The following is a 12,126-nucleotide window of genomic DNA, read 5'->3' as shown; positions in this document are numbered from 1 at the left end:
TTTCGGGCTTGAGTTTTCTAACACACACCTGGTTGTCCTCCAACATTTTATCCTCTATAAATTTGAGATAATCCAAAACTCATAGTCGCACTAAATTCCTTTCACCACTTGTGCTTTCTGATCTTCAGTCGCTGTTAAGCAATGTTGTGATTTTAAATTTCTCATTCTTGTTCTCAAATCCCTCTATTGCTTGGCCCCTCCCTATCTTTATAATCTTCACCAGCCCTCGAACCCGCTATGATTTCAGTACTCCTCTAATTCCAGCCTGTTGAGCGTTCCCAATCTTAATTGGTACCCTACTGGTGGTGCCTTTAGATATCTAAGCCCCAAGCTCTGGTGTTCCATCGATAACCTCTCTCCAATGGATTGGATGGATTGGATTTGTTTATTGTCACGTGTACCGAGGTACAGTGAAAAGTATTTTTCTGCAAGCAGCTCAACAGATCATTCAGTACATGGGAAGAAAAGGGAATTAAACAGAATTCAAGAAAATACATGAGAATAAATAGGGCAACACAATATATACAATGTACTACATAAGCATTGGCATCGGATGAAGCAGACATGGGTGTAGTGTTAATGAGGTCAGTCCATAAGAGGGTCATTTAGGAGTCTGGTGACAGTGGGGAAGAAGCTGTTTTTGAGTCTGTTTGTGCGTGTTCTCAGACTTCTGTATCTCCTGCCCGATGGGAGAAGTTGGAAAAGTGAGTAAGCCTGGTGGGAGGGATCCTTGATTATGCAATGATCCCTCCACCTCTCAACAATCTTCCCTCGAAACTGTGAAGTCGTTCAAAAGATTCTGCACAGGTCACACACATCGGGCCGGATGCTCCATCCTGCAATGCCTGGATCGCGTTCCCCAATGGTACGGAGAATCAAGCATTGGGGAAAACCAGGATCAATGCTGAGAACTGACCCAATCGGGATGCTCCGACTGGTGCCGGCAACGAGGTCTATGGCCGCGTGCCGGTGGGGGAGTGTGAATGAATGCCCCAGCCCTCCCTGATGGCCGGTCCCGGATGGCCGGGTATCATGTGGGTGTGGATACCTTGTGGTCTCTACCAGTGTGACCATGGCATGGTGGACCAGGGGAGCAACTGTCCCCAGAAAAGAAATCCTTGTCGGGAATCTGTCCAGACAGGGGCAGTGAAAAAATTAAAGCTGTGACACATACCTGGAGGCTCCATTGTCCAGACCTCGAAGGAGAACAGCGGTGATCCTGTTTCTACCGCGCAAATCCATTCGCTGCCAGAAGTTCATAACTTTCTAGTAGTGGGCTGTAATTGACAGCTTCCACAAACCAGCTGCAGCCTTGATTCATTCATTCCCCTTCATGGATGAGTGACTACTTACAAACATTTATCACATCAAAGAGCCGTAAGTGAATTGTAATCATCTGCTTGACAGATTGGAATGCACTTCGTGTTTGGAATGTGTGGATGGCTGGAAGGGGGGAACTGAAGGGGGGCTGGGGGAGGGGGGGGGGGGGTGGTTGGGTAGCATTCGTGTTTGTGTGGTGTGCAGGAGGTTACTCATTATTCCCATGGTGGTGGGGAGGATGCCCTTCCTCAATGAGGGGTTGGGGTTCTCCCTCAGTGAGAGGGAGGGTTCAACATTCACGGTGTGAGGGTGAAGGAGGCTGCTTGACTTAGGAATCGAGGCACCTGGTCCGAATGGCAGCTGGAACCGGAGAGTGATGGGAATCTGATGCACTTGCCACTCTGAAAATTTACATTGCGAAGAATTATAACCCGCACCCGGGCACTGCTCTGAGTGCCAGTGGGGACCAGTCCTGATTCTCCGCTGGCAGGAGCACTTTAGGCGGGATTCTCCAATTGCCAATGCAAAATCACATTCGCTGATTGTCCGGAGAATCCGATTTTAGGACGAAATCGGAGGCGGTGCTGTTTTTCAGATGCTGCACCCCTCAAAAACGCATAATCGGTGAGTACTCCACATACCGTTGGGACGTCACCTGAGGACTTCCCCCGATGCTCCGCCCCCGATGAGCCAACTTCCCGTCTGCGTCGGTCGTGTGTCCTTTCAGTTTTCGGGGACTACGTGTGGCTGCTGCAGACTGTGTCCAGTGCCGCTACAGTCGGGGGGGGCGGGATGGGAGGAAGCTGTTCCGCTGGCAAGGGGGGCATCAGTGGGGCCTTGGGGGGACGGGTGGGGGGTGGGCCCAGTGGTGGTGAGTGGGGTTACAGGGGGCTGGCAGGCCGGGTTGAAGCGCGGCTGGGGCCATGTTCACCGGCGTGGCCACTGCACATCACCGCCGTGCGTATGTGCGGCCATGGACCCGGCAATTCTTCATCCATATCTGCAGGTAAAGCCGGGGGCTTTACGTGGTGCAGTTGCTAGCCCACCACCTGGCGGAGCATCGGTGCCTGGGCGGTGCCGAATTTTTGGTCGTGAGACCAGACGCTTCCTCCGGACAGAGCCACAAAATCGGAGAATCCAGCCCTTAGTGACAGAACGGGAGAATCTTGGCCAAGAGCATTTTCTTGTAAAACATCAAAACTGAGCATCAGCAACTTAAGTGTTTTAGTACAGCCAGAATAAACATAAACTCTTTCCAAAACAAACAGTAGATGACATTTTTATTGAACTTTATTTTTTCTTACCCATGTCATATTGCTGCGGAACGTGGTGTTATACTGACATTCAGTTACCAAACTATCACCCTGAAAAAGATTTCAAACATTTCTGTTAATAAGAAAAGCAGATGAAAAGAGCATTAAATATGTTGTACATTGGGTACAATTTCACATTTATATGAAAGAAGACTAAATATTTAAGGAAAATATCAGTAAAAACTATCGCATGAATACACAAATTCGGAGCAGGAGTAGGCCAGTCAGTCCCTCGGGCCCGCTCCAACAATAAGATCATGAGTGTTCTAAGTTTAACCTCAACTTCACATTCCAGCCTCCCTCCCAGCAACCTTTTACCTCTTTGCTTATCAAGAATCTATATACTTTTGCTTTAAATATATTCAAAGACTCTGGATGGAATTTTCCCAAAGAATTTGTGGGCAGCACGGCAGCAGTGGGCAGCACGGTAGCATGGTGGTTAGCATAAATGCTTCACAGCTTCAGGGTCCCAGGTTCGATTCCCGGCTGGGTCACTGTCTGTGCGGAGTCTGCACGTCCTCCCCGTGTGTGCGTGGGTTTCCTCCGGGTGCTCCGGTTTCCTCCCACAGTCCAAAGATGTGCGGGTTAGGTGGATTGGCCATGCTAAAGTGCCCGTAGTGTTCTAAAAAAAGTAAGGTTAAGGAGGGGGTTGTTGGGTTACGGGTATAGGGTGGATACGTGGGTTTGAGTGGGGTGATCATTGCTCGGCACAACATCGAGGGCCGAAGGGCCTGTTCTGTGCTGTACTGTTCTATGTTCTATGTTCTAATTCCTAAGTATGGTCACTGGCGGGAAACAAGGTACAATTCCCATTAGGTAGATGGGTGTCTTCCACATCACAATATACCCACAATTATAAATGTTTTGGAGGGTGGCGAGAGGGGCTGGGCCTACACACATCAGCAAACCCGGCTTCACAGAGATCGGAATGTCATTTTTAATGGGTGCCCCAATGTCCAAGTGACAGTCATGGCTGCCCCCCCACCCCTCCACCCCCACCCCATCACCAGTATCAAGATTTCACAGTTCCCCGCCCCAACCTCCATCCATGGCACTGCCAGGGGACAGTGCCATAGTACTGCCATGGCATGTCGCGGACCACCTGGGGCTACAATGTCCTCTGAGCCCCCACCCTGCTGTGGTCATTGCTACTGGTGGAGACAAGTGCCAGGATGCTCCCGTTTGAAACCGTCAAAGCATATAAATATGCTCATCTGGTTCACACCCAGTGAGGGCAGGAACTAGATTGCGTCCCCTGTAGTGAGCCGGGAACATCTTATACTTGCCCGGCGCAAACCCCATTTATTGGCTCTCCCGCTATTCTCCAGGCATAATGGGATGTGTGTCAGGTGCAACCCCCACTGCCTCACCCATCTTTTGAGGAACAGAATTCCAAAGTCTCACAACCCTTTGAGAGAGAAAAAGCTTCCTCGGGTAGGATTTTCCAAGCAATCTGTCATTGGTCCCGTCGTTGTCAAAGCAGTTTCCTGTTGAATGCACCCCTCACTGCCAGGGAACCCCACCATAAGTGCACATCGGCAGGACCGGAAGATCATGCTGGTGTGAACACCCAGAAAATTCAAGCCCTCACCTCTGTCTTAAATGGGCAGCCCCTTATTTTTAAACAGTGGTCCCTAGTTCAAGATCCTCCCATAGAAGGAAGCATCCTTTGCACATCCACCCTGTCAAGCCCTCTCAGGATCTTATGTGTTTCAATCAAGTTGCATCGTCTGCTTCTAAATTCCAGCAGCTACAAACCTTTCCTCATAAGACAACCTGCCCACTCCAGGTATTAGTCTAGTAAACCTTCTCTGACCTGCTTCAAAGACATTTACATATTTCTTTAAATAAGAAGACCAATACTTTACATAGTTCTTCTGATCTGGTCTTACCAAAGCTTTGTATAACGGAACCTCCTACTTTTGTATTCAATTCCCCTTGCAATAAACAATAACATTCTATTAACTTTGTTATTACTTGCTGCACCTGCACAATAACCATTTGTGATTTATGCACTTGGTCACCCAGATCCCTCAGCATCTCAGAGATTGGCAATATCTCACCATTTCGATAATATGCTTCTTTTTATTCACCCTGCCAAAATGGACAACGTCACATGTTCCACATTAAGCTCCATTTGCCAGACATTTGTCCACCTACCTAACTTATCTATATCCTTTTGTAGCCTCCTTATGTCCTCTTCACACTTTCCTTTCTTACCTATCTTTGTGTCATCAACAAATTTAGCAACCGTATCTTTATCCAAGTCATCTATATAAATTGTAAAGAGTTGAGACCCCAGCACTGATCCCTGTGGCAAACCACTCATCATTCCTGCCCATCAGAAAATGCCTCATTTATACCTACTACTGTTAACTAGCCAATCGTCGACCTATGCCAACATGTTACCCATACATCATGAACCTTTATTTTTCACAATAACCTTTGACGTGGCACCTTAGTTCTTTCAAAGAACTCCAATAAATTGGTTAAACATGAATTCCCTTTCACAAAACCATTTTGACTCTCGCCTGATTATTTTGAATTGATCAAAAATTAAAAAGACAATTAAAGGCTGATTTACATGTTGAACTGTATATTCCTGCCTTCTGCAGAATTTGTGTATCAGCTCTGTTGACTATGGGGGAGAATTCTCCGATCGTTCGCTGGTGGTGGAATTCTCTACTCCAGTTGGCAGTGCATCCCCCCCCCCCCCCCCCCCCCCCCCACCGTGAGTTTCCCGGCAACCTGGCATGCTTCAATAGGAAATCCCATTAACATGCGATGGCAGTGGAGAATCCTGTTGCCAGCAAATGACGTGCCAAAATTCTCCATCCTCGCTAGTAGCGGTAGCAGGACAGACTCTCAACAGAGAATCCAGGCCTATGACTATCCTGTTAGTTTGGGGTGTATTTTTCCAATCCTGTACAGGCAACTTTGGACACTGGGGGAGGGTATGTGATATGTTCCTGCCTTTGTGCACTTTTCCCAAATGCAGCTCTCAGCAGCAACAACTAATCACCTGGCACTGGTGTCTAACCAATGGGTAATTAGTCCCTATTCAGGCAATGGATTGAATATTTTTTCTAATGGCACAGGGACCCCTGTTGTGACAGAAACCTGGCAATGCAGTGGAGACAGTAGGAAGTGCAAGATACAAAACAATTAAAGTTTTTGTTAATTTGCCAGCATACAATGTGTCCAAGTTTGCAGATGACACTAAGATGAGTGGTAAAGCGAAAAGTGCAGACGATACTGGAAGTCTACAGAGGGATTTGGATAGGTTAAGTGAATGGGCTAGGGTCTGGCAAATGGAATACAATGTTGACAAATATGAGGTTATCCATTTTGGTAGGAATAACAGCAAACGGGATTATTATTTAAACAATAAACTATTAAAGCATGCTGCTGTGCAGAGAGACCTGGGTGTGCTAGTGCATGAGCATAGCAGCTGCTTCATGGGAAATAATGTGTCCATTAATGCTGTACCTGCTACATACAACAGCCAATGCTGTCTTGTTGAAGGTGCCTCCATGGTGCTGATCCGCCCCTGCTAATCCTGCTGCCAGCCCCTCAGGAGAGCTGACACTGCAAGGGCAGTTACTAGGTCTATCCGTGGAACGTGCTGAATGGATCATCCAACCCTACAGCTCTGCCACGTTCACCAATTGGACAGGGCACCCAGAGGTGGCAGCTTAATCACCTAAGATCTTGCCATGGCTAGATCAGGATTCCTGGCCTGCAAATAAGACTGACATCGGATTGGAAACACTCACTCAAGAGGGACTAGTCATAAAAACAGCTCAGTTTGGCTGGTTGGTTTTGTAGTACTTGTTGATCAGGGAATGGTGAAAAATAGTTTTGAAAATAATTGAGAAAATTGATTGCTCAGTTTCTTCATTGCTACAATCACTACCTTTGTCTTATAGAATGTATCTGCGATAGTTTCCTGGAACAATATGTAATGGAACCTACGAGGGAACAAGCGGTCCTAGACCTTGTCTTGTGTAAGGATTGATTAATGATCTCACAGTTAGCGATCCTCTTGGAAGGAGCGATCACAATATGGTGGAATTTCAAATACAGATGGAGGGTGAGAAGGGAAAATCAAGCTTAAACAAAGAAGCTTACAATGAGATGAGAGAAGAGCTGACTAAGGTCGACTGGGTGCAAAGACTTTATGGTGAAACAGTTGAGGAACAGTGGAGAACCTTCCAAGCGAGATTTCACAGTGCTCAGAAAAAGTTTATACCAACAAAAAGGAAGGACGGTAGAAAGAGGGAAAATCAACCGTGGATATCTAAGGAAATAAGGGAGAGTATCAAATTGAAGGAAAAAGCATACAAAGTGGCAAAGATTAATGGTAGACTAGAGGATTGGGAAATCTTTAGGGGGCAACAGAAAGCTACAAAAAAAGCTACAAAGAGTAAGATAGATTATGAAAGTAAACTTGCTCAGAATATAAAAACAGATAGTAAATGTTTCTACAAATATATAAAACAAAAAGAGTGGCAAAGGTAAATATTGGTCCTTTAGAGGATGAGAAAGGAGATTTAATAATGGGAGATGAAGAAATGGCTGAGGAACTGAACACGTTTTTTGGGTTAGTCTTCTAAATCGGTGGTTTTGAAAGCAGATCAAGGCAGGCCAGCAGCACGGTTCAATTCTTGTACCAGTCTCCCCGAACAGGCACCGGAATGTGGTGACTAGGGGCTTTTCACAGTAACTTCATTTGAAGCCTACTTGTGACAATAAGCGATTTTCATTTTCATTTCACGGTGGAAGACACAAATAACATGCCAGTGACTGATGGAAATGTGGCTATGACAGGTGAGAACCTTGAGACGATTGTTATCATTAAGGAGGTAGTGATGGGCAAGCTAATGGGGCTAAAGGTAGACGAGTCTCCTGGCCCTGATGGCATGCATCCCAAAGTACTAAAAGAAATGGCTAGGGGAATTGCAAATACATTAGTGATAATTTACCAAAAATCACTAGAATCTGGGGTGGTCCCGGTGGATTGGAAATTAGAAAATGTGACACCATTGTTTTAAAAAAAGGAGGTAGGCAGAAAGCGGCTAATTATAGGTCAGTGAGCTTAACTTCAGTAGTAGGGAAGATGCTGGAATCTATCATCAAGGAAGAAATAGCGAGGCATCTGGATGGAAATTATCCCATTGGGCAGATGCAGCATGGGTTCATAAAGGGCAGGGCGTGCCTAACTAATTTAGTGGAATCTTTTGAGGATATTACCAGTGCGGTAGACAACGGGGAGCTAATGGATGTGGTATATCTGGATTTCCAGAAAGCTTTTGACAAGGTGCCACACAAAAGGTTGCTGCATAAGATAATGATGCATGGCATTAAGGGTAAAGTAGTAGCATGGATAGAGGATTGGTTAATTAATAGAAAGCAAAGAGTGGTGATTAATGGGTGTTTGGTTGGCAATCAGTAGCTAGTGGTGTCCCTCAGGGATCACCATTAGGGGCAGCACGGTAGCATGGTGGTTAGCATAAATGCTTCACAGCTCCAGGGTCCCAGGTTCGATTCCCTGCTGGGTCACTGTCTGTGCGGAGTCTGCACGTCCTCCCCGTGTGTGCGTGGTTTCCTCCCACAGTCCAAATATGTGTGGGTTAGGTGGATTGGCCATGCTAAATTGCCCGTAGTGTCCTAAAAAAAAAGTAAGGTTAAGGGGGGGGTTGTTGGGTTACGGGTATAGGGTGGATACGTGGGTTTGAGTAGGGTGATCATTGCTCGGCACAACATCGAAGACCGAAGGGCCTGTTCTGTGCTGTACTGTTCTATGTTCTATGTTCTAGTGTCAGGCCCACAATTGTTCACAATTTACATAGATGACTTGGAGTTGGGGACCAAGTGCAATGTGTCCAAGTTTGCAAACGACACTAAGATGAGTGGTAAAGCAAAAAGTGCAGAGGACACTGGAAGTCTACATAGGGATTTGGATAGTTTAAGTGAATGGGCTAGGTTCTGGTAAATGGAATACAATGTTGACAAATGTGGGGTTATCAATTTTGGTAGGAATAATAGCAAACGGGATTATTATTTAAATGATAAATATTAAAGCATGCCGCTGTGCAGAGAGACCTGGGTGTCCTAGTGTATGAGTCACAAAAAGTTGGTTTACAGGTGCAACAGGTGATTAAGAAGGCGAATGGAGTTTTGTCCTTCATTGCTAGAGAGATGGAATTTAAGACTAGGGTGGTTATGCTGCAATTGTATAAGGTGTTAGTGAGGCCACACCTGGAGTATTGTGTTCAGTTTTGGTCTCCTTACCTGAGAAAGGACGTACTGGCGCTGGAGGGTGTGCAGAGGAGATTCTCTAGGTTAATCCCAGAGCTGAAGGGGTTGGATTACGAGGAGAGGTTGAGTAGGCTGGGACTGTACTCGTTGGAATTTAGAAGGATGTGGGGGGATCTTATAGAAACATATAAAATTATAAAGGGAATAAATACGATAGGTACAGGCAGGTTGTTTCCACTGGCGGGTGAAAGCAGAACTAGGGGGCATAGCCTCAAAATAAGGGGAAGTAGATTTAGGACTGAGTTTAGGAGGAACTTCTTCACCCAAAAGGTTGTGAATCTATGGAATTCCCTGCCTCGTGAAGCAGTTGAGGCTCCTTCATTAAATGTTTTCAAGATAAAGATAGATAGATTTTTGAATAAAGGAATAAAGGGTTAAGGTGTTCGGGTGGGAAAGTGAAGCTGAGTCCACAAAAGATCAGCCGTCATCTCATTGAATGGCGGAGCAGACTCGAAGGGCCAGATGGCCTACTCCTGCTCCGAGTTCTTACATTCTTATATATTTTTAGTCAGATATTTGAGAATGTCTCAGATAACAACTTATTTCCACCTTCACTAATCTTTGCCTCATGGATATGTAATGAATATGCATGCAGTGGTGCTCTGCATTATAAAAATTCTGAGGCTACACTTTCTGCTATGGTGCCTTAGGTGTGATGTGATAGATGTGCGCTAGACCTGATACTTGCTACCTTCAAACTAACAGCCACCAACTTGTAAGGTTAATTAATTCACATTAATTGCTATTTTATTTCATCATAAATATGTAAAAAAACGTTAATTTTAACTTCATTGCTGCATAAAACAAGCTTTCAAAGCAAAACATTTTTTAAAAATTCCATACCGGCAGAAGAGCTCTTTCCTCTTTCAAATAGCGGAATTCTTGAAAATTAAAGTCAAATTCATCATCATGTGCAAGAAGAGGTTGCTCTACATCATTCCTGAAATGTCTTATTCTCAGGGCTCGTCCTGCAAGATGTGAATGGAGAAGAATAGCAAATACATGGATCCCAGATGCTTTTTCCTGAGACAAAGCCTGTGTGACAAAAAATATTTGTAATCTATGAGGAAAGTACGAAAATCAGAGATAGCTGTTCTAAAGAAAATTCATATCCGACTTGGAACTTTGGGCAAGAATCTCCTTTTGAGAGACGACGGGCTATATTCTCCAAATTTGAGGCCGGAGCATGTATCCAGTCTTACGGCCAAAAAGTCAGTGCCGCCCCCGGGCCGATGCACCTCCTGGTGGGGGGCTAGCAGCCGCGCCACATTTGCCAGTGGATATGGATGGAAAATTGCGGCGACATGCAGCGATCGCACCATACAACACGGACCCAGCCTGCCAGATAGTGCTCCCCTGTAACCCAGCTTGTCACCCCGGGACCACCCCCACCAGTCCCCCCAGCCCCTGCCGAAGCCCCACCGGCCAGCGGAACGGCTTTTATCCTCCCCCCTTCCCTCCCCAACACCGATTGCGGCGGTTCTGGACATAGTCCGCAGTCGCCACGTGATGTCCCTGAAACCTGTGAGCACACGTGTCCGAACCATCGGGAAGTCGGCGCATCGGGGGCGGAGCATCAGGGGAGGGCCTTAGGTGACGGCCTGAGGCCGTCCCAATGGCGTGTGGCTGACTTAGCGATGGTGCCATTTTTGAAGGGGCGGGGCATCTGAAAAACAGAGCCGCCCCCAATTTCGGCATCAAAACAGATTCTCTGGCCAATCGACAAATGCGATTTTGGCGTCGGCAATCGGAGAATCCTGCCATACGTTCCCCCTAAGGGGAACCTGTTGAGTGTTTCCAGCATTATTTCAGTTTTCCAGCATCTGCAGCATCTGCACATACTTTTATGTGTCAATAATACCTGGAATTTTTCTCTACACTCTGAATTCACACAAAAAGACTGAAGTTGTTATTAGGTAAACCATAGGTGAGTTTACACATACTTCAGGTATCTTTTTCCTTTCTTGCACTTCATGTACAACAAATGTGCGGCAGGCTAAAAGTTGTATGCAATACACTTGTTTTTTTGTAATACCACCAGCTATTATCAATGGCATTATTCCTGATGAGTCAGAAGATAACTATTTGCTAACAAGTGGAGTGGTCACATATTAGCTTCATTAATTTGTGACATTAAGTAAATCAAATTCCAGCATTAATTAAATCAAATTTCAATTACTAACACAGTATTATTTTGTTTGTCTTTTCACATCATGGAATGTACACATCAATGGCAAGTCCAACATTAATTTATAAGATGGTGGTGAGCTCAAACCACTGTGTGTTGCCAGGTGCACATGCAATGCTACTTGGTAGGTAATTCCATGCAATGAGGGAACGGCAGTATATTTTCCAAGTCAGGATGGACTGTGTCCTGGAAGATAACTTGGAGGTAGTTGTGTTCCCGCTGGGCACTTCCCTTGTTACACCTGTATCCAGGTGGAGGAGGTTGTGAATTTGGAAGGCAGGTGAATTGGGACCTTGGCAGGTTGCTGCATTACATCTTGAAAATGCTACACAGTGCTGCCTTTGTGGGTTGATGGTAGAGGGGATGAATGTTTACAGTGGTGCTTTAGGAATGACATTTCATTATTCTCTGAAAAGTATAAATGAGTGACTTTATTACGCCCATGTATTTAAACAAACATTTGATAAGATGAGGCCTGAGACTAAACAACAAGCTGAAACCTGACAGCTGGCTTCTGGGAGTGGTTGAGCCTTTCAAAGAAAATCTTAAATCAAGAAATTGATTCACTTTAACTTGGTTTAAAATTATAATGTGAACTTAAACTTTTCAATGAACAAAAAACTTGATGGACAAAAAGTTATTCAAAATAATTTTAATTGACTCAAGTGGTTCATCATGATGGGGAAAATTGATATACTTAGAGTTCACCCATTAGGATATTTTGTTATAGCTTTTCTATTATAAAATTGCAGCAAAGCATGTAAAATTTATCTGCACAGAAAGTGTACACCATTTTAACACGATTGTTAATAAATATAGATAGATATGGAAAGTGTGATTGTTAGAATAATTAAAAACATTAAAATATTCTTTACTCTACCAGATATTTGTAGCTGCCAGATATTTGTATCTGGCTGCCAGATATTTGTAGCTATATTTTATAAGATACTAGAGATCCCTTCAGCCATCAATATAAATGGTTTT

General features: G+C 45.0%; 1 protein-coding gene across 1 annotated transcript in view; it reads right to left on the bottom strand.

The window, feature by feature from the left end:
* moxd1 (monooxygenase, DBH-like 1) overlaps positions 1-12,126 on the bottom strand; it is a 109,731-nt gene that overhangs the window by 16,160 nt on the left and 81,445 nt on the right. Inside the window, exons 8-9 of the mRNA XM_038799875.1 lie at positions 9,798-9,989; positions 2,625-2,684 (exon numbers count right to left, since the gene is read on the bottom strand). Of these exons, the coding sequence (XP_038655803.1) occupies positions 2,625-2,684; positions 9,798-9,989 (252 nt within the window). The remainder of the gene's footprint in view (positions 1-2,624; positions 2,685-9,797; positions 9,990-12,126) is intronic.

The sequence above is a fragment of the Scyliorhinus canicula genome, chromosome 6 (genome assembly GCF_902713615.1).
Source record: "Scyliorhinus canicula chromosome 6, sScyCan1.1, whole genome shotgun sequence".
Lineage (NCBI taxonomy): Eukaryota > Metazoa > Chordata > Chondrichthyes > Carcharhiniformes > Scyliorhinidae > Scyliorhinus > Scyliorhinus canicula.
Note: the sequence above shows the minus strand (reverse complement) of the source record. Positions and strands in the feature narration are given on the sequence as shown.